At 33.1% G+C, this 21,874-nt stretch overlaps 1 protein-coding gene across 3 annotated transcripts in view; it reads right to left on the bottom strand.

Moving 5' to 3' along the window:
- Window positions 1-21,874, bottom strand: part of GRIK2 (glutamate ionotropic receptor kainate type subunit 2) — a gene marked incomplete at both ends in the record, with an annotated part of 630,446 nt that overhangs the window by 32,301 nt on the left and 576,271 nt on the right. For all 3 annotated transcript variants that reach the window (XM_079716371.1, XM_079716372.1, XM_079716373.1), the window contains one exon: window positions 4,678-4,903. In XM_079716371.1, coding sequence (XP_079572497.1) covers window positions 4,678-4,903 — 226 coding nt within the window. The remainder of the gene's footprint in view (window positions 1-4,677; window positions 4,904-21,874) is intronic.

The raw sequence follows: 21,874 nt of genomic DNA, 5'->3' as shown, positions 1-21,874 counted from the left end.
ATAAAGAAGAATATGGTAAAATATTCTTCCTAGTCTATAATTTTGCTATGCCAAAGTATTATTAGATGCTTTGAATTTTTATTAATATGTACTGATAATTTTACATTAAAAGTCCAAGAAAGTCCTATAAAAGAAATTTATCATGCGTTATTGCCTAATTTTTAAAAATTCATTTTAATGAAAACACTAATTTATTACACTATTATACCAGACTAACTAAACACTACGATGAAATGATTCCACTTAGATATATAATTCAACTTGATTTCTTAAGTTTCTCATGCAAGTGACCTTGCCTGTATCAATGACTATTTTCTGCAATAACTACGCTTTCTTCAGAAGGCAAAAGTTGATCTGATCAGCTGAGTTGAACAGATAAAAGGAAAAAAAAAATCTACACCCTAAGGCTTATAATTTAATTTGTTTCGTTCTCTCATATATAAGATAAGCTTAAAATGAGAATAGAAATTCCAAATGCTGTGCCCAGTATTTTCCTTCATTTAAAAAGTTACATTTAAAAAGTTGTGTAGTTTATACATTTATTAATATTTTGAATTGTTTTATATTTTCCTTATAAGTCAGTATCTTTCAGTAAACAGTGTCAGGGGTAGGGAGAAAACAAAATTGCTATTTGTATGTTTCCAAGAAACTGTAACAGCTTCCCTAGAACTGATTTAACTGTTATCTTTCTTTTTTTAAATAGCTTTCACATCTGAAATATCTCAGGGAGTTTTTGAGAATTATATAATATACTATTTTGATTTATTTGTAACTAGCATTTCCTCAGAGCAAAACAATATGATAAGAGACATTCCTGGTACACTGGTACATTGTATTTACAACACAAACAAGCAAACAAACCAAAAAATCCCATCAAGGTAAGGTTTTATATTAAGTATAAGTCAAATTTCTTTATTCTAGAAATTTTGAAATTATGAGTGCTATTATGTAACTAATATTAATGTAGAATATCTGTGCTATACTCTAAAGTCCTCAAACATCCTCCCCAAATCTTATTCAATTCTCACTACCTTCAGTCACTCAGGTTTGTTTAATGAGGTCATCGCATTGAGTAATGTAACATGACATGCTGATCTTTAGCTCCAAAAGTTGTTTTCTGTATTTATAAGTCTTGCTGCACCATCATATTTTCATATGTAGAGTTCATTTGTTGAACAAATAATTGAGGGTCCACAGAGTGCAGGCACTATTGTTGTGTGGGCTTACAGCAACAAACAGACAAAAATCTCTGCCCTCTTCCACGCAATGTAAACCAAAAGAGGAGGGTAAGGATACACAGGAATCTCACTCCTTCTAGAAACAACACTGAAAAATGCATTTATTTTCTTCAGCTCTTTCCAAATGAAACTGTGAGGCAATGGGAACCTATCAAATCACTGCTTCCATTCCTCTCATAAGTGTTTAAGAAGGTGTTTGATTTTTAAAATTTGTTTGAAAACATCAGCTAATCATATTTCTCCACGTAGTTTCTAGCCCACTTTAAATCAAACTCTGGGACTCTGTCAAGTATATTACCTGAAACATTATTAAAGTTTAGCATTAAAGAGACCTTAGGTGTTCCTAGTCTCACCCTGTAATTTTACTAATTAAAAAGAAAAAGAAATTTAGAAGCTATAAATTTCATGTCACTTGTCTAAGATCACATTAAGTGACAAGGCTAAATCTAGGATATCAGTGTGCAAAATACTACATGATGATACTTTAGAGCATATTATCAGCCTCTTTTCTAAAACATAAATTTGTTCATATAACTTTTCATAAATGAGTACAAGTATGCTTGAAAAGTTATCAAAGTTACTCATCACAAATTCCAAATAAATGTTACATCAACTCATGAAGTTGTTGAGTTCTTTAGGTAATTCTTACTGAGGCAAAGAGCCATATGGGATCTAACTATGGAGTATGCCAGGATTTGAACACTCCATCAACACAAACCTGTGGCAATAACTCAAGCCTTACTGTGAATATAAGTATAATTTAAAGCATTTTGAAAATAAGTGCTTCTTAAGCTATAATTATGAGAACTCAAACATTTTTATATATTAGAATTAACTAGAAAACTTCTGAATACATACATACATTGGCATAATAATGGCAAAGCTTTGGATGGCCTTTCCCTAGTGCAAACAATAAAGGGGGTTCATTTTGTGTAGAGAATTTTAAAACAATAATAGCAACAACTGTCACCTGGCACTGGCAAGTCAAAACATGTCAAAAGTAAAATATTCCTCTCTTGAAAATATCTTTTGTTCATCCAGGTTCTAAACAATTACTATTGAGTTTTAACAGCCCAACTCTTATTGAGTTTTGAATTAGCATCTATTTATTTCTTATTCTTTAATAAACATTGTACTCCACTTGGAAACTAATTTGGAGAATTCTCATTATACAGCTCACTCCCCCAAATATGTGAGCTCAGCTACACTTGCATATTTTTGGAGCAAGAACTTAAGGTTCTTGTTTTTTTGTTTTGTTCTGCTTTGCTTTCACAATGACTGTGCAATCATTATTTTGAGTCTACTATGTAATTGCAGGAATATGTAATGTTACAGGAGAGAATGTCTCAAAATTCTCTCAAAGACAGTTCAAACTATTTTGAGCTATAATGAATTTGAGTAAACTTTACCTAATATGAAAGAATTTAATGTTGAAGTTTTTGAAGTCATTATGGTGGAAAATTTTTGGACTTCCTAGACATTTGAAAGTTGTTAGAAATGATCCCGAAGAAACAAAGACATGGACACTATTGCAATTTCTGGAATTTATCATGAAATGGGATTTTTATGAATCTGTGCCCAACTTTCTAACTATGGTATACATGTTAGCTCATTTGAAAGAAACTTTTCAAAATTAAAAGTAATAAAATTATGAATGAGGATACATGGACAAATACGACTATACCATTTTTTAAACACAAATACATGAAGATCCATTTTGACAAAGTCATTAAAAATTTGCAGAAGTTAAGGCTCAGAAAAATTATAGTGTCATTATTCATTACTGTATAGCCAGTGAGTAGCTGTAAGTGCTTTCCCCTTTCTTTAAAAAAAAAATGATGTAATAAAAACATGTTAATCTGTTGGTTTTTTTCCTTTGCATACAGTATCAGTTTCCTATTTCTGCTATAACAAATTACCACAAATTGAGGGGCTTAAAATAACACAAATTCATTATCCCATAGTTCTATAGGTCAGAAGTCCTAAAAGTGAGGTATCTGCAGGGCTGCATTCCTTCCGTGGCCTCCAGGAAAGAATTGGTTTCCTTGTCTCCTAAACTAACTACTAAAGGTCCTCTGTATTGCTAGGCTGTGGTCCTTTCCTCCATCTTCAGTTCACCAAGTAACATTTTCAAATCAATCTCTCTCTCTCTCTCTTCCTCCCCTTCCCTGCCATGGTGTCCCCCCCACCCCAAGATTTATATATTGAAACCTAATCCCCAATATAATGGTATTTGGAGGTGGGGTCCCTGGGGTGTGATTGGGTCATGAGGGTGCAGCCCTCATGAATGTGATTAGTGCTTGTATTTAAGGGACTCAAGATAGATTCCTTGTTCCTTCCTGGTCTAATAACCAAGAAGCAGCTTCTCATCAGACACCAAATCTGTTGGTACCTTGATCTTGGACTTCCAGCTTCCAAAACTGTGAGAAATCAATTTCTGTTGTTTTTACAGCACCCAATCTCTGGTGTTTTGTTACGGCAGCCCAGGTGGACTAGCACATTCTTTCTCTCACTACTTCTGTTGTGATACCTTCTTAATTGTGACACTTGTGTGTCCTTCTTTTAAGGACCTTTTCAATTATACTGGACCCACCTGGTTAATCCAGGATAATCTCCCCATTTTAAGATCCTTAACCTAATCACATCTGCAAAGTCCCTTTTGTCATAAAAGGTAATAAATTCATATGTTCTCAGGATTAGGCCACGGACATTTTGGGGGAGCCATTTTTATGCCCATGACATGTACATATATACTGTAATATGTATTTATACATTCATTAATCATATGAATGTATATACATGTTCATATACATTATACATAAATATGAAGCTCAATAAATGAAAATTTTCATTGTCTTTTGTGGCAATTATTATTATTTCATTCCATGATTATTATTGAAAAGAATTTTGTCATATACAAGAAAGAGAATGTTAAAACTAATTAATCCTAGTGTAAAATATTCTAGGTATGTTCCTGGTAAATAATCTGCTATTCCTCTTAAATAAACATATACCTCTTGTAAATAATTATTCACAGTAACCATTTGTGGCTCATTCTTTTAGTTAACTAAGTCAAATACTATATTCATAAGCCACCAATCTGAAAAAATAATGTTGCAAAAACTGTATTCATAAAAACTTTTTTTAAGTGTAAGATTGAGAAGGTCCTTTGAGGGGGGGAGGTGTTGTGGATGTTTTCAACACTGATACAGTAAAAATGTCTACTGACCATTTGGTAGAAATCAATTTTCCTTCTGTTACTTATTCCTTTAGAAGCAGATATCCAAATATCTTCCTGACTTTATACAGTCTCAGAACATAGCAAGATACATTTGTTTGAAGCAAGATTCCTAATGGCAAATGGAGGCACTGTTTTTCTTCCATTTTCACAGCAACTAAGATTAATGAACAAAGAACAAGTGGCTGACATGAAGCCTACCCATGGGGGTGCCGACGCCATAACCTTTGGAGTCTATGAGGCCGCCAATCTGTGTCAGGTTACAGTTCCTCTGAGTGACAAACTCAATGGTTGTTGACTCCATTAGGAAAGCATAATCGGAGGTGAGGACTCTCTGGATTCCTTCTTCATTACTTTTGACGAGCACGGACTGCCTCCTGCTACTCATAAAGGCCCACATTTTGTCATAGGTGGAGATTTTTGATTTCTGGGGAAAAATAAAATACATAAGAAAGACATTTCTTAGTTTCCACATGATCCTACAATATTTAGATGAAATTGACCATATTTAGTTTGCTCATCCTACCTTATAACTGTATTAGTAATAACAGTGATACTAAGCCACAAAAAAGTCAAAATCTGTATAAAAACATTTCTCAGCAATTCCTCATCATATTTCCAGGTATAGAGCAGATTTATTTAACAGATGTATAAAAAATGTCCTGATGTTCAAAAGTTCACAACTAGTAAATCATTAGGAGGCAATAAACAAGAGAAAATAAACAAGATTAATAAGGACAGTTTTTTGTGTTTGTATCTCACATGAATATCTCATGTGAACAACTTTATCCTTCAACATTACTATAACATCAAATTTGGAAGATGCAGACACTGGACACTAAGAGTTTTTTTTTCCCCCCCAAATTCAGTTGACTGTAAGACAGATGTTACATTATCCCCCAAGGATACATACAGATATAGGTTGAAGAGATGAGAGGAATTTGTTACAAATAAGGATATTACAAATAAGAATGACTACATTTCTGCTAAGACACAGTCTGGACACCACAGGACTTCTTTTAACCTGCCTCAGGACAACAGGAAATCAATCATTCAGGTCTTACTAACTAACGATTCCTGGACCAAGAAAATAGAAGAGTTTTTACATCCAACCGGAAATTCTCAGTAGGGCTTCAGTACGATCAATTGCTAAAGGAAAGAAATGGGTTTTGTTCAGAAGGCACTGGTAAAACATAAACAGGAAAAAGGTTAGCATCTGCTTATGGAAAGCTCGTCTGTGAAACCTTTATCTTAGTTTAATTTTTATACAATCACAAAAAATAATACTGCAACAATAAACACAAGAAGGATATTCACCATACTGGTTTCTCTGTCATGAAAACTCAAAACTATTTTCAAATAAATAGATACACAATCTTTTGCAGCTTAAGCGTGCATTTAGTCCTACATGTGCCAGGACATAAATGCGATATTACTCCTTCCACTAAAAGGTAGGTACACAGTAATATTTAGAAATATTCTGGCATTATTTCAATGATAAAATCGGAAGAAAAACCTTAATTTGGGGAGGGGAATACCTAAGGGTACAATAAGTGCTTTATAAAAACAGGTAGCTTTAGAGCTAAGAAAGGGTAGACGTGTAAACCTTTGCTCTCCAGTGAACACTAAAACATGCTAAAAGGCCAGTGGCTTAAAATGGGAAAGAAGGCAGCTAGAACCCCCAGAATAAGATTGATATGATTACAAATTTGGGCAGCTATGGAGGCATGTCAGTTGTTTTCAAGTAGAATAATCAAATGTTAGGAGTAGAAAAGGGAAATGAAAGGAATTAAGGCTATGATGAAATTCTTATTGGAATAATTAAGACCAATAGTGAGATTTTGCAAAGATGTATCTGGCTATCCAAATTAGTAACATAATAAGGATAGCTAGAACAAGTTCATTTCCTTTCAAAGGTAAAGAATTTTTCTCCTAATGTTTTGGATTAAGTGAGGCCCAAATACAGAATAGAATCAAAATGAGAGCTCACCTGCAGATTAAAGAGATTTTATGTAAAAAAAAAAACTTGGATACAGTTTTTGATTTAGTGAATCTGTGACTGATAATAAACACAATCCAAAAATGTAATACTAAAAATTTATGTAATCAAAATTGCATGCTCATTTCTTGACAATTTAAAATGTAACATCTTTAATGGAGAGTGATAGTGTAATATCATAACATGGGTGTACTCATTGAGGCCAAAAATCAAGCAGAGATAAAAAGTGTACAAAAAGTTATTCTTACTTGTATTGGTCATAAATCTCCTAAGTTCTCTGCTTTATTTTAGTTATAGGAACATTAGCAATAAATACATTTTATTGCTTTAGTTACATGATTTTCAATTCATGATAACATGTTCCATCACTGAAGAGTTAATTTAAATAAAAACTTGAGGACTAGTAATTTTGTCCAAAACAAAGGGAGAATATAATGTTTACAATGGCACTAATCATTTAAATAGTATAATTACATCTTTCTCTTTAACATTAAAAGTAGAAAATTTTAGTTTAAACATTATGCAACACAATTTAAAAGAAGAGAATTACATTTTTAACGGTACATGAATGTATCCATGATTAATATTTTGCTGTGGTTAATGATGTAAACACATCAATCTTTTTTAACAGAAACCACACCCAACAAACTAAGATATATTTCTAATATATTCTTTACAAATGTATAGTTTAATTTTACATTAATGTGAAATGTAGTATTATTTTACATTTGAAATGTCTAATCTACAATACTAACCTTCAGCTGACAAAATCAGGATTTTACAAAATATATTTTTATATAAAATTCTTGGAACACTTTACTGCACTGATTTTTTATTTCTATGAGCATTTCCTAGAAGGTACTATTTATATTCATTTTGAAACTAATCATTTCCTATGTTTTAAAAAAAAATTTATTAGAGTATGGTAGATTTACAATGTTGTGTTAGTTTCAGGTGTACAGCAAAATGAATCAGTTACACATATACATATATCCACTCCTTTTTAGATTCTTTTCCCATATAGGCCATTACAGAGTATTGAGTAGAGTTCCCTGTGCTATACAGTAGGTCCTTATTAGTTAATCATTTCCTACCTTCCATGATTACTTAAGTATCTCTTATTGATATACTTCTGATTTTCTGAAATCTATTGTCTATGATTTTTGTACAGGTTCACTCATCTTTCCTGTCTGCAGAAAATATAAGTATTTCTATTGTTCCTATATGGCATAATAGGTTTTGATAGAAAAGTTACCCAAATTGTTTTGTTTCTCATAATAAATACAAAAACCCAAATAAGAAATATTTCAATTTAGAAATATTGACTACTTGCTGCTCACACACAATCTATATGGCTTGCTTGCTTGTTTTGCTGTCATTCTTTAACCAGTTTCCAACTGAGCACAGTCATCTCTCAGTTATGGCTGTGAAACACAATGCTGTGTAGAAAAGATATGGGAAGTAAGATTAAAAGCCATCACTACCTTTGTAGACTGCATGTGTGTATGTGTGCGGTATGTAATGCCATTCAACTCTTAAACAACTTCTACAGAAAGTTGAAATAGAAAACTAATCTTTAGCATTTCCTGGCAATTTTATTACTTTTATCATTTTCAGTAGTGAAGATGGTATAGTGCATCACTGGTTTAAAAACACAAGGTCTGAACAACATGAATTTTACTGAAACCCTTAAATTTAAAGCAGCTAAGATGGCTTATAAAATACTTGAAAAAATTATCTGAACAAACTCTTAGGCTGAATGTGAAGATTGCGAGGCTTTTTTCTCTGTAAATCTGGCCACTCATAAATACTTGATTACCTATACTTAACTAATATATAGATAAATTCTGAATAATCTAGGCCTGAGCCAGAAGTAATGATCACTAATTCTATATCTCTTACTAATGGAAGATATGTCCTTATGCAAGCCAGTTAATCTTTTAATTCCAGTTTACATAATAGTCAAATATCTTTGCTAAACTTACAGGGTTTTTGTGAGGATCATATAAGACACTACACGTAAACACACTATGCAGTAGTAAGACATTTTTGTAACTCCAATTATTTTTTTAAAAAGAGAGCATACTACTCCCAAGTGCTTGTGTTTTATTTTTCTTAAAAAACACCGAGTATTCTGGCAAAGATGGAAGGTTGAATATCATCTTTGAACACATGTTCTCTCCTATGGCATGAAACCACAAGGCAAAAGAGAAATGGATAGGGTGCAACAAAAAATTTTGGAAGCTGGAAAGCAGATAGATGAATTGTAACTGAGCTAACCAATGTTTAGGACCCCTTTCTCCCCTGTAAAAGTTTCTGAGATTGGCATCTCTACATCCGTCTCAAAGCCGGAATGATCAAACGTCTAACAAAAGTAGAATTTATTGAAAAAATGTCTTAAAAACAACTATCTCTGAGCAGCTTGGTGACTGCTCCATCCCACCCAAGCAAAGGACTAGAGGTTTTATTCTCTGGGAAGTAAACAAGAGTGCACTTGAGGAAGTTGAGCTACGGGGGCCCATACTGAAACCAGAAGGAAGAGGTTGGAGTCTACAGCCAATGTTGAAACCAGTCAGCACTCTGTCTGTTTTGGTTCTTTGAATTCCAACAAGATTTTTTTAAGCAAAACTGGACTGCTCTAAAGAGATAATAATAACAATAATAATATTAATAACAATAATAATAGTAATAATAGCAGTTAGCACATATAATAGTGTGTGCCAAACATTATTCTAAATTATTTATACATATTAAAATTTTTTAAGTTTTACAAGATTTCTATTAGGTGGTAGTATTTTTGTCCCCATTCTAAAATTAGAAAACCAAAACACAGAGTGCTTAATAATATGTCTAAATGTGGCCTCTTCCCAGCAAAACCAGGAATCAAACATGGGCAGATTAGCTACCAAGTTCATAGTCTTAATTATTGCACTATATCAACTGCATCTAAAGGCACATATCATGGATTTCCAACAAAACAACCCACTATATCACCCTAAAGTGAAGCTCATAGTTTTTCACCCTTAACTAAGCACCCAGAGATTGCAGTGAGTCTCTAACCTAAATTATAAAGACCAAAACAAATAAAATGGCATAAATGTCCTCAGAGAGGTAATAGATGCTGCACAAATGCAAAGAAAAAAAGTTAAATGGACTCTGTTGAAAGAAAATACATTCAGAGAATACATATTAAAAATCTGGTATCAAAAATGGAAACCTCAAGTGAAATGTAGAATAAAAGAGAATTTAAAACACTGCAATTGGCTTGACCTCTAATTTCAGAATATTTATATTAAATACATGTGGAATTATACTGATATGATACTCTAAGATCTAATGTGTAAGGAGGAAATAAGAAGCCTCAGCTAGTTTTATTTCTAATAAAATAGAAAATTGTTGAACATTTTCAAGGTAAAATAGACTGTAGGATCTCTAAGGTTAAAATCAATAGGTAGAAGCTGTATAAGTTAAAGAGTAGGAATAAGAACTCATTTAAGGTCAGTAAGCAGGTATTTAAAATTAATAATCAAATATTTGTATGTTGAGTGTGAAAGTTTATGTAAACTTATTTAGAAATAAGGATATACCAAGTTGCAATGTGAACTAAAGATCGTAGGTGGTAGGTGCAGCATGTTGAAAGAATGACCTGTATACTATGTTCTGCCGAATCTCCTGTTAGACTAAGGTTAGTTTCATTCAGTGAAGTAGCTACTGATCATTGCCAAGGAACGTGATAAAATCGTGGATGGAGACTAAGCTGCTGAGCTAAATGCACACAGCCTTTGAAAGTCCTCTAGCCACAGGGATACAGAGAAGTGAGGACCTACCTAGAACACCAGAAAAGACTCAGGAATTGGGACACAGCTTGGCCCTGTGCATCACTGTTGCCAAATTCATTAGGAAAGACATTCCAGAAGAATGTATTATTTAAGAGGAATATGAAAAATGAAAGACAGGTAATAAACTAAGCATCAAAAAATATAATTTTCTGTAAGGGAAGAATTGAGATAATGGCAAATTAGGGCATAGAAGAGAAACTATTCAGATAGAGTATAGCCAAGTTAAAAAAAATATTGAATTAGTGAAAAAAAAAGAATATCTTGTTTTACTCCTTTACTTCACAAATGAGAAAACTAAGGCTACTTGATAAGAAAAAAAATATTAGCAGTGAAGGTAGATTTGTAAAGAGTAAAATGCTGATAGGATTTATGACATCATGGTTTTAAAGAAGAATTTTCATTCCATAACAAGACAATAACTTCTTTGGCAAAAATGAAAAACATTCCTAAGTATTATCATTACAGTTAGGCTGTACATAGTAATATAAAGTCACGCAAATAAATCAAGTCTCAGAGATATTGCCTGAAGTGAATATTAAAATCAAAGCACTGTAAAGGAAAAGCATATTTAAAATGTTTGAAATAAAATCGTCTTATTTTCTCACACAACCCACCCCGCCGCTCTAAATACTGGAATAAATTTCTTTCTTTTGTGTGTGTGTGTGTCTCATAAAGACACTTTTCCTTCTGTGTTACATCAGACAGATTTAGGATGTCAATGTTTAGCAGTGTTTATTTTATCAAAATGCTGAGGCTTGTAAGTTGATTTGGTTTTTGCTACATCAGCACAAAACCAATAAAACTAGTTCATAAGGCACTGACCTTTTATAATAGCAGTTTTCATGGGCTATGAAACATCAACAGAAGGATAAAAGAAAAAATTCTTGTCAAGAATAAACTTACAAAGAATAAGAAATACAACACTTTTTAAAAATTCACAGATGCCAAAAGATTGTGTGCTTTACAATGAGCATTCAATATACTTAAAATATTTTAAACATATAGCTAATGATTCCAAATTTAAGGATACATAGCTTTAGTTTCTGATAGAACTCGAAATAAAGTTTGCAAACTGAAATTACCTGGCTCTTTGAAGATCTCCAATATCTAATGGGTTTTAGGCAACATTTTTCCTGAGCATTTTAGAGAGAGATTTTTAGAACAGGTAAGATATTGATACAAGGATAGTTCTTTGAAATTTTGTTTCTATCCCATCTAAAATGCTATGAAAGCCAATAAAGTAAGGCTTACTCTTGTACCATTGGAATAGATCTTTTATTGTAAGCAACATATTTTACAAATTCAAAGCCATTAAAAAAAATCTTTTGAGTTAAATTCTTTAGGACACAAATGAATTCTTCTCCCCCACTCACTGTGATTGCTGTCAAATACAAATTAAAATTTAGAAACCATCTTGTGTTCATTGGACCTATTTTTATAAACCTGTCAGATACCCTAAAAATGATAAGAAAATATTTGCTAGACCTGTAGAAGTTAATTTAAAATTAACTTTTTAAGTGTGTTCTAGAGGAAAGCTTATTTTCTTGAATAAGAGGGAAAAATCTTTAATATTAATCTTGTTTGAACTATCATAACCACAAAGCATCAACAGTACAAAGAAAATCCAGTACTATTTTGTAATATGTTTTTTATACATAATATTTGAAGCGTTGACTACAACTCAGATTTTTAAAAAGTTTATCAAGTAGTACAACACCTAAAACATCTTGAAGTAACTTTTAAAAAGACTTTATGTTAAGAACCCATTTATTTTTATTTAAAAAATAAACATTCATGAACAAATATTTTCTCACCTAAACCATAATGTGTGGCAGAATTAGTTGAACTCTGGTGTGTGGATGAAAGTGGTGAAATTACTAAAAGAAGAGGCAGTAATTTCTGATGATTTTCCATAATTACCAAAGTACATTTGGTGTCATTGGTACTTACTCAAATCATTCCTTTTCAATAAATTCTACATTACCAATTTGGTTTCTAATATTAACTTAAATATTTGGTTATAAGTGCTATAATAACATTTATTATTCTGTTATGAAAAAGGCACATGTAATCATTCCTAATATGTGGTTTGAAAAAGCCCATACCAAGGGAGACCTTGGTAAAGGAGAATTTGGCTGAGATTTGCATTTTAATTTTTTATTACAGTAAATAAATTACCAACAATAGTGGAACATATGTGCTAGGTAAGAACAGCTGAGCCCTATCTGGAGTCATCTGACCTTGGTCACTAGGAAATTAGAGTTAATTGAGGAAAACAGGACTGAAGCCATATGTGGTTCATATCAAAGGTGGATCTGAGGCTAGTGCAGTGATCTGAAAGCATTTGGTTGTTAGCAAACCTGTCAGGCCTTGGAATAATTCTGGCAGTTTTATCTTGAAGCATCTGCAATCTATTAAAACAGGATATTTGAAGAGAAAGACAATGAAAGAGAATTGCTCTTCTCATCGTTACGGAGAGTTAATAGAAGAATAAGAGAGAGAATTATGACTGAGCATAATAGGATGGGCAGCAGGTTTAAAGTGACTTGGTGCAGTTAAAGGCAGTTATCCTTTTGAGGCAGTTGAGCCAGGATTCGATAGTTCATTCTGCACTATTCAGAATCCCTACTGATGATTCTTCTGGTCATTGCATTTTATTCTTTAAATGAGATATCTTGAAATTTCCTGGTCAGATATTTTCTTTTCTTATAAATAATAGTAATCCGCAATATAGTTTACTATCATTTGGTCAAATTTAAATAAAATTAGGAAACTTGACTTCACTGGGTCAATGGAGGACCTTGAACCACAGTTTCTTGGCCATATCTAACAAAATGCTTCCCTAACAATTTCAAAGAAATGTTACGAGGAATAAATGAGAAAATTCATATAAAGTCACTTCGACAAGCTATAAAGCTCTCTAAAGATATCAGGATTTTATTCTTATTGCAAATTTTATGTGATCAATCAGTGGAGGAACATAGTAACTCTCTACTAGGACTGCAGCATATAACTACTATATTCTTATATCTCTGGCTTTACCTTTAGAATAATTTATAGGAACATGGAAACATTCACTTGCTTACCCATTCACTCACTTGTTCTTTCATATTTATTGAGCACCAGCTTGGTGTAAAGGACCATGCCAGGCACTATGCATGTAGAGGTTAGACCAAAACAAAGCATGGCCCCTGTCTTAGCAAAGCTTAATGTCCCATATATACAGGAAAAGTAAACTAAGAATTATGAAATGGTGTGATAAATGCCTTGACAAGGGACAGATGAGGTGTAACCTAAATTGATGAGGGGATGTATGACAGGAAGTCAGAGGAAATAATTCCTTTTCCTTTAGGATTCAAATCAATTACAGTTTTGCTGGGTCTCTCCTTTCTAATTGAAACTCTGAACTATAAATAGGTGTGGGGAAAAAAATCCTCAACACTTGAAACTCTTAAAGGAATCATTGTTCTCGCTTTCAGCCAGTACCCTTTCCAGGATTTCTAAACTCTTCAGGGAGATGCAAACCTCATCAAAATACTTTAAGAATGATGTTTAGATACACAATGTTTGTATTGCTGTAACCTTGTATACGTCAAAATATACACAAAATGGATACTTTGTTTCTAAATAGTGAATAAATGACCTTAGTTGGCCTAGGGAGAAGAGAGAAACAGTTTGAATCACTTCTCCATCCACTGGCTAAACATGCATACTTAATCACGATACCCATGAATTTAATATGTATAAGGTAATTGCATCAGTGATTATATAAATCACTAACCTGAGGTACATTTTTTTCTGGCCACACCATGCAGCTTATGGGCTCTTAGTTCCCCAACAAGGGATCCAACCTGGGTCCATGGCAGTGAAAGCACTGAGTCCTAACCACTGGACTACCAGGGAAGTCCCTGAGGCACGTCTTAAGTAGAAGAGCCACATCTGACCTAGGTGCTTGAACTTGCCATTTTCTCTAGCTTGACTGTACTTCCCCTGCATATCTGTATGCCTCACACCTCTACCTCCTTCTGATCTTTGGTCAAACATCGCCTTTCCAAAGGGACTTCCACTATTTACTCTATTTATAATTCCAATTCCAATGTAACACAGATATGCCTCCTGCTTGTTATCCATAGCACTTAATAACTATGTAGTATATTACATATTTCCTATTTTTATTTATATATCTGTTCAGTTCCTATCTCCCTTTGCTGTGAGATAAACTGCATGAAGATGGAGATTTTTGCCTTGTTTTGTTCATCATTATAGCATCTCTACTTAGAATAGTGCCTGGTGTACAGTACGTACCAGTAGCTATTTATTGAATAAATGAGCTAAAAAAAATAAATGAATAAATGTGTACAATGGAATTATTTCTCTTGTGCTAGAATTTAGAAGACAGGAATATTAGTCTCAGCTCTGGTGTTACCAAGCTAAGTGATATTTCATGAGTAATTTCATATCTCTAGAACTCAGTTTGCTCATCTGCAGAATAAATGGGTTAAACCATATAAATTCTATGATATCATTCACCAGAGACAGTCTATATAATTTTACATATTTAGAAGAATAGGCACATTTACTTTTTTCATATTCTGTTCATGCCTTAATTTAATAAGGAAAAGAATACCATTGGCCTAGTTTTAAAGCAAAGCATAAAGAAATCCACGTCACTGTACTGCATAAATAATTTTCAACCCTATTTCAATGTTAAAGTGTAGCTTTAATGTGTAAACGAAAAATACTAAAATGTATTTCACATTCTACATATCTCAGGGATGGGAAGTAAATTAGTGTCCTCTTTGTTCTTTTCCCACTTTTAGACCATCACTGTCCCACCCCTTTTGGAAAACAAACAAAAGTATAAACCTTTGTTCTGTTAAGACTCATGCCATACAAACGTACTACCTGATTCCTCTTACTACAGTCTTCTATTCATTTTCTGGTTATGTCATCATTCTTAAAAAACTGTAGTGCCCAAATGTTGGTTTCTATTAGTGATGAACTAGTAAATGTTTTAACAATTTGGCTCTCTGGACTTCCCTGGTGGTGCAGTGGTTAAGAATCCGCCTGCCAATGCAGGGGACACGGGTTAGATCTCTGGTCTGGGAAGATCTACATGCCGCGGAGCCCTAGAGCCCACGAACCACAACTACTGAAGCCCGCGCACCTAGAGCCTGTGCTCTGCAACAAGAGTAAGCCACTGCAATGAGAAGCCCACGCACCGCAACAAAGAGTAGCCCCCATTCGCGTCAACTAGAGAAAGCCCGCACGCAGCAATGAAGACCCAACACAGCCAGAAATAAAAATAAATAAGTAAATAAATTTATATATTAAAAAAACAGTTCAGTTTGGCTCTCTGGAAAAGTGGAAAGGCCAGATTTGTAGCATTTCCTGGTTTTTATGGTTTAAATATTCCCACTCTCACCATTTGAAACTATGGACTTGATACCAACAAAACTATGAAATTCTTAAAAATATAACTCCTGCAAGTCAATATAAGCCAGCTCCAGTATACCCCTTCTTCTCCTTCCCCCAAAGTCCTGAGTGATTTCTCAGTCATTTGACCATCATTTCCAATCACTTTCTTACTAGCACCTCATTCACCCCAAACCATGGTTGTATATATCAACACCTGAAATATCTTTGCTTCAAAATCAATTATTCAAATATCCTACTCTGTGATTATAACCTCTTTCTTTCCTAGTTTTCTTATTTCGTTTCTTTACTGGTTGTAGCTTCCAATCTCACTGGTGTCTCATGCCTGTTAATGACCTACCTTCCAATTCATTTGCTTCCTCTACTTCTTTATATTCCACTTTGTTCAGGTGAGCTTCCACGATCCATAATTTAAAAATTATTGTTGCTAATATCCTAAACTCATTAACCTCTCTCTCTTTTCTTTGGACCACCTAACCTAACAAAAACCTGAGTAAACCCAACTCTTCACTTCCTCTAAGTCTGTATCAAGGCAGCACAGTATTGCTGGAGAATCTCATACTATCATTATGAAGAGCAAAGCAAAGCAGATGCTCATCGCTGCCCAGAAAGTATAATACTTCTCTCAATTTCTTCTCCACAATTCCTATTTCAACTTTCCCTCCTTTCCCAGAACTCAAAACCTGTGGATTCATTCACTGTTGGAGGTTGATCATTGCTTCATAGAGAAAAATTAAACCGTGTATGGGAGCTGACTCAGACACCAAGCCAAAGCCCTTCTCACAGCAAAAATCTTCTTAAATCATAATCTCTCCTCTCTCTTTCTGTTCTGTTACCCTTTCTTCCAAAGGGAATCCTTTATTTTGTGGTTTGTATTCTACCACATCCTTTTTTTTTTTTCAGGAATATTAACACACTGATTTCTCTCTTATTACTCCTCTTTGATAGCATTTTGGCATTCTCAAACCTTTTAGATCTTAACTTCCCTTCATCTAGTTGACATTCCTTCCACCTCTAGTTACCATACTTTCTCTTTCCTCCCCTTTACAACAGAATTCATCAAAGAGTTGTCTTCATTATTTCATTTCTTTATTTTCTACCCAATCCTCTATACACTCCAGTCTGTTTTCCAGTCACATCCTTTTACTGAAATAAATCTGACTAAATATACCAATGACCTCCATATTTTTAAATATAAGTAGATTTTTAAATTTTTTGTCCTCAGGTCACCAGACCACCCTTCAACATGCAATGCCCTTAACCATTCCTGCATTCCTGACACACTCTCCTAACCACTCTCTTCACATCCACTGCTACCCCTTCCAGTTTCTTCTCTACACTAAGCCAGAATGATCTTTCTAAATCTCAAACTTGGTCATGTCAACCCACAGTTTATTAACTCTCTTACAAGGCTCCCTGCTACTCTCAAGATGAAAAGATAGTAATAACACAGGCTACAAAGTTCTAACAGGCAAAGCTAGTTGACTACCCATTCTCTCATTATTTTCTAACCTCTTTCTAACAATATATATTTCCTATCCTCCTGTTCATAACAAGATAATCATGTAACCCAATTATGCCCAATGACATAATAAAAAATGTTGATGGGGCTTCTAATGAACACTTTTTGATAGGGCAGATTCAGTTGGCATGCTCCCAGAAGCTTCCTAGACTAATTCTATGTTCTCATAGTACACTGTAGCCATCCTTTGCAGTTTTTAAGTATATATTCTATTTAATTATCATTGGGTTAATTTCCATATTCCTCATGACTTTTTTTGAGTCATGCTGTCTAGTGTATCTCTACACTTAGTACAGGTACTGAAAGAAAGGCACCCAATAAGTATTTGAAAGAATGAATACAGTGCACTAATGAAGTGATAGGCAGTTAGTTATGAAACACCAGGTTATTATCAAAAATACAGTATCACTGAAGAAGCATCCTAAGGAAAAATTCAAGAATACATGTTTATTAATTCTAAAGTATTAACTACACATAAAGTTATTATAGAACAGCTGAAGGAAATATTCAGATCAATCATAAAGATTTATTAAATCTAATCTTCATGCAGGTAAGTTTAAGTAATAGGCTAATTATCATTAACGTTAGAATCCATTAAATGAAGACTCAGATTGATATTGCTATATATATTCTTAACTCTTTTTCTTAAAACTACCCTTAGCTTAGAACTTATTATGTGAAAATGCTATGCTAAGCATTTTAAGAACACAATGTTAATTAAATACTCATATCCCTGTGAGATAGGTTTTGTGATAACCATCACAAAATGAGAAAAGTGTGATTAGGGTAATTAAACATCTATCCCAAGGCTTAAGGCAGACTCACCACTTATATACTAAAGCAAGTTTCTGTGAGTTATAACAGTAGGCACAATTTTGCTGAAATTGCTTTTCTGTAATTAATTGTTGGTATTATTTAAGGCAGTGATTTAGAGATAAGCCAAAATATACTTTCCAAAGTAAGTACTGTAAGATGAAGCAAAATAGATGCAAGACAATAGATTCTGGCTAACAGGTTAAACAATCATAAATTTAAAAGGAAACACCCAAAATACTTATGCAGAACAATAATATATGTAATGAAAAAAAGAACACAACAAAATCCAGTAGAAATACCAAAAAAAGAAGGAAAAAGACAGAATTATATGCATAGTATGATTGAGTTGAATAGTTTTCAAGAACCATCCTTTGAAGTTAACTCCAAAACTGATATTTTTAAGTATGTGTTAAGTGATAACTAAATAAAGCTAAATTAACCTTAAATTTAAGAGGATGGTAAGAATAGTTTGGCTTGTCAGTGAGTGTGTGTGAGATATGTTGGCAACCTGTTCAACTCAGGAGTGCAAAAAGAATATTTTAAGCAGCTAGAGGCTAAAATCGATCCAGTTCCAGGCCAGCTTACATGGAACATGAGTAAGTATCCAGCATTTACCAGCATGGGGTCTCTTCCAGGCAGGAATGCCAACAATTACATGGTTTATTATTTTACACTGTTGTCCATCAAAGGCAGTGGTGAAAACAACTTGCGTGTATTCTACCCATAACACTTTTGTATTTAACTAAAATTACTTTTGTCAAGCCTTCATCCTTTGTTTTGATACAAAGATCTCTGCTAGAATCTTCTATCTGTAACTTAGAGTGGAAATAGGTCACATGTGGCTATGTCTCTAATTAGTATTCATTTCTAGCATCCAATAATCATTACAATTTAGAAAAGCATAGATTTTTGTGTTGTCTTTTATGTACTGTCTCGATAATATTGGCAATTAACTTTGCTTCTTCTTTTGTCCAAAGTTTTAATTTGGTACCCACCTATTTTTTTTTTAATAACTCCCCATCTCTGAGTTACAGTTCTATATACCAAGGTAGCTACAGGTCTGACTCCATTTTATTCTTGCTTGCAAAAGCTTAAGCTTTAATTTTGTTCAATAGGCTCCATCCCATGCCAGACCTTTCTTTCTCTGCAGACACAATCCCTCAAGAAGAGTAGACCTGGCCAAGCTTTCTATACCAGTGACCTATGTTGTTTTCCAAATAGGGCCAACCTTGAACTTTATTTGATCACAGGTAATCTATGTAATCCATGGAACTTTCAACTTCTTTTCCAGAAGGAATGTCTACATTTTTAGAGTGAATGACCGAAGTATAAGGTATAGTAGTATTAAAAACAAGCAAACAAAAACTCCAAATAAGCTAGGTTTCCAAAGTGTAGTTACAAAAATAAATGTGTGTACATGTATGTGTTCCTATTTAGTCAGCCAATTTTGTCAATTTTTTGAATGAGGAAAAGCTACTTAACTGAAAATCTATCTTCCCTCAAATTCATTTAACAAAGTACATAAAGCTCTTTATCAAGTTTTGAAATGTTACCTAGTTAAGTGTATGTAAGTGATTTTTCAAATTATAACAAAAAGACCCATTTATAAGGAAAAGAAAAAGAAAGTTAATGTTAAAAACTAGAGAGGAGAATTGTTCTTGACAATGCCAATGAACTTAAAAAATAATATGGATTGCTTGGATAAATATCTAACTATACTCATAAAAAACAAGAAAATTTTCTGACATTTATATGCAGAGAGCTTTTGTCCTTAAATGTGTTGTCGCCAGCCTGGCCATACTGTGGTTGAAACAAATAAACGAACGTATAGGCTAGTATTTAAAACACAAACTGACTCATACTCACAAAATTAAGTTTTTAAAATTTTGAATTAATTTTGGATGTAATTGAAGTTTCAAGGCCACTTTAAAAAATTACAACCATAATTCAGCCTTCTTAATGCACAGGCATGGGAGTTCAGCTGTGACTAAAAATGCATGAAATTAGATATGGATGAATTTAGTTAAATAAAAGAAACATCAATAGAAAATATGGTGCAAAATAAAAATATTAAATCTAACTTAGGAATGTGATTCAGAATACCAATAAATCTCTAAAAAGACAAAACAGTAAAACTTTAGGTCATCACCTTCATTCTCATTAATAGGCATTAAAACTCTATTAAAAATACAAATTAGCAAATTTCTAACCAGAAGCTAATGAATAGCATTAGTTAAAATTGCATTATAAATAATACAGTATAAAAACGATCTGAAGAGAAATTAAAGTTCAGTAAACATAACATAGATGAACGTTTTATTTGTAATATATTTATATGACTATTCACTCTGTGGAGAGTATAATTTTAACCATCTAATCACTAATAGGGAAAGTAAAACTGAAGGACTAGTTTACCTTCAGTATTGATAGGTAATGATAATTTGGTACTCACTTTTGCATTTGAGAATTTTATTGAAACAAAGCACTTCTCTACTCTGATACTTAATAGCTGGGAAATTAGTAACAACACTAACAATATTAGAAAATACAGTGCAATATTATTTGAATTTTTTCTGTTTAGCCATCTGTCTTTACTAGTCATATTTTCTATCTTGCCTTAGAAAACAAACAAAAAGTGTTTTTCATAAAAAGCGTTAGTCTTTTCACTAGAATGAATGTGTTCTATTTTTTACTTCCCATTTGACTGTGACCATGTCCAGAAGCACATAGCTCTCTATAAAGAGAAAATGAAACAATAACTTCTTGTTATATGAACATTATCTAATCAACACATCTAAATAACTGTTGCACCTTCAACATAGTCACTTTATTTTAAACTTGCTTGCATTTTTTAAATTCTTTTTTTAGAATTGCCTTAAGATGTTATACTATATCTTTTCAAATACACTCATTATTAACAATTTTATAACCTATTAGGGTAAATTTTCTTTTTGAAATAAGCCAAAGTATTTGGAGTAAAACAATGTAAGTGTAGGCCATACACTCATTTTGCTGTTAGTGTTCTGAAAGCAAGGATAGCTATAAAGTAAAAGAGCTGGTTTTCTTGTGCTGTGTCTAACTAAGTGTGTTCTGAAAACAATTCCAAAAGGAAAGCTCTAAGAATTTTTTTTAGCAAATCACAGTATCAAATTTAGTTTCTTGAGGTGTTTCCTTTGTGAAATGTTATTCATTTCCTGTATACAATCTACAGTATTTGTACCTAATGTAGTCCTCTTAAGTTAAAGATTTTTTTCTTTATTGTAAATATTTTTATTTATCTAGCAGAAAAATATTTACATAAAAACTAAATCTGCCTAAAATCACTTTAACATCTGTATGGGTAACATGATGTTAAATTGGATATTTCAGTTGAGGCACCAAGAAAAATTGGACTTAAAGCACAAAGTGCGAAATGGACAACCGTGAGGGCATTTCATGGTATATCTAGAAGCAATCAGATGATTGATCCACAAGGGGATATAAAAAGATCATGAATTAAGCATGAACATTCTGAGGATAATTTAAGAGACAGTTGTGCTCTGCTTATGATTCTCAGCACTCTTTGCCTTGGTTTAGGTGGGAGTATGTGCGGAATGTACCTCATATTCCCAAACTGGTTGAGACGGTGACAACTTGAAGAGGTTAATCCAAGTCCCCTGCATCTGTTGACATGGAAAACTGGTGCCCTTCACACAGTTTGGAAAGCTAAAGAATAAATGCCTACAGATGAGAAGTAACTCCATCCATTTTCAAGGTGGCACAGGTGTTTGAAACCTCAGGATAAAA

Source organism: Hyperoodon ampullatus (genome assembly GCF_949752795.1).
Source record: "Hyperoodon ampullatus genome assembly, chromosome: 12".
In the NCBI taxonomy this organism is placed as follows: domain Eukaryota; kingdom Metazoa; phylum Chordata; class Mammalia; order Artiodactyla; family Ziphiidae; genus Hyperoodon; species Hyperoodon ampullatus.
The sequence above is the reverse complement of the archived record's forward strand: the minus strand, read 5'-3'. Positions and strand labels throughout refer to the sequence as shown.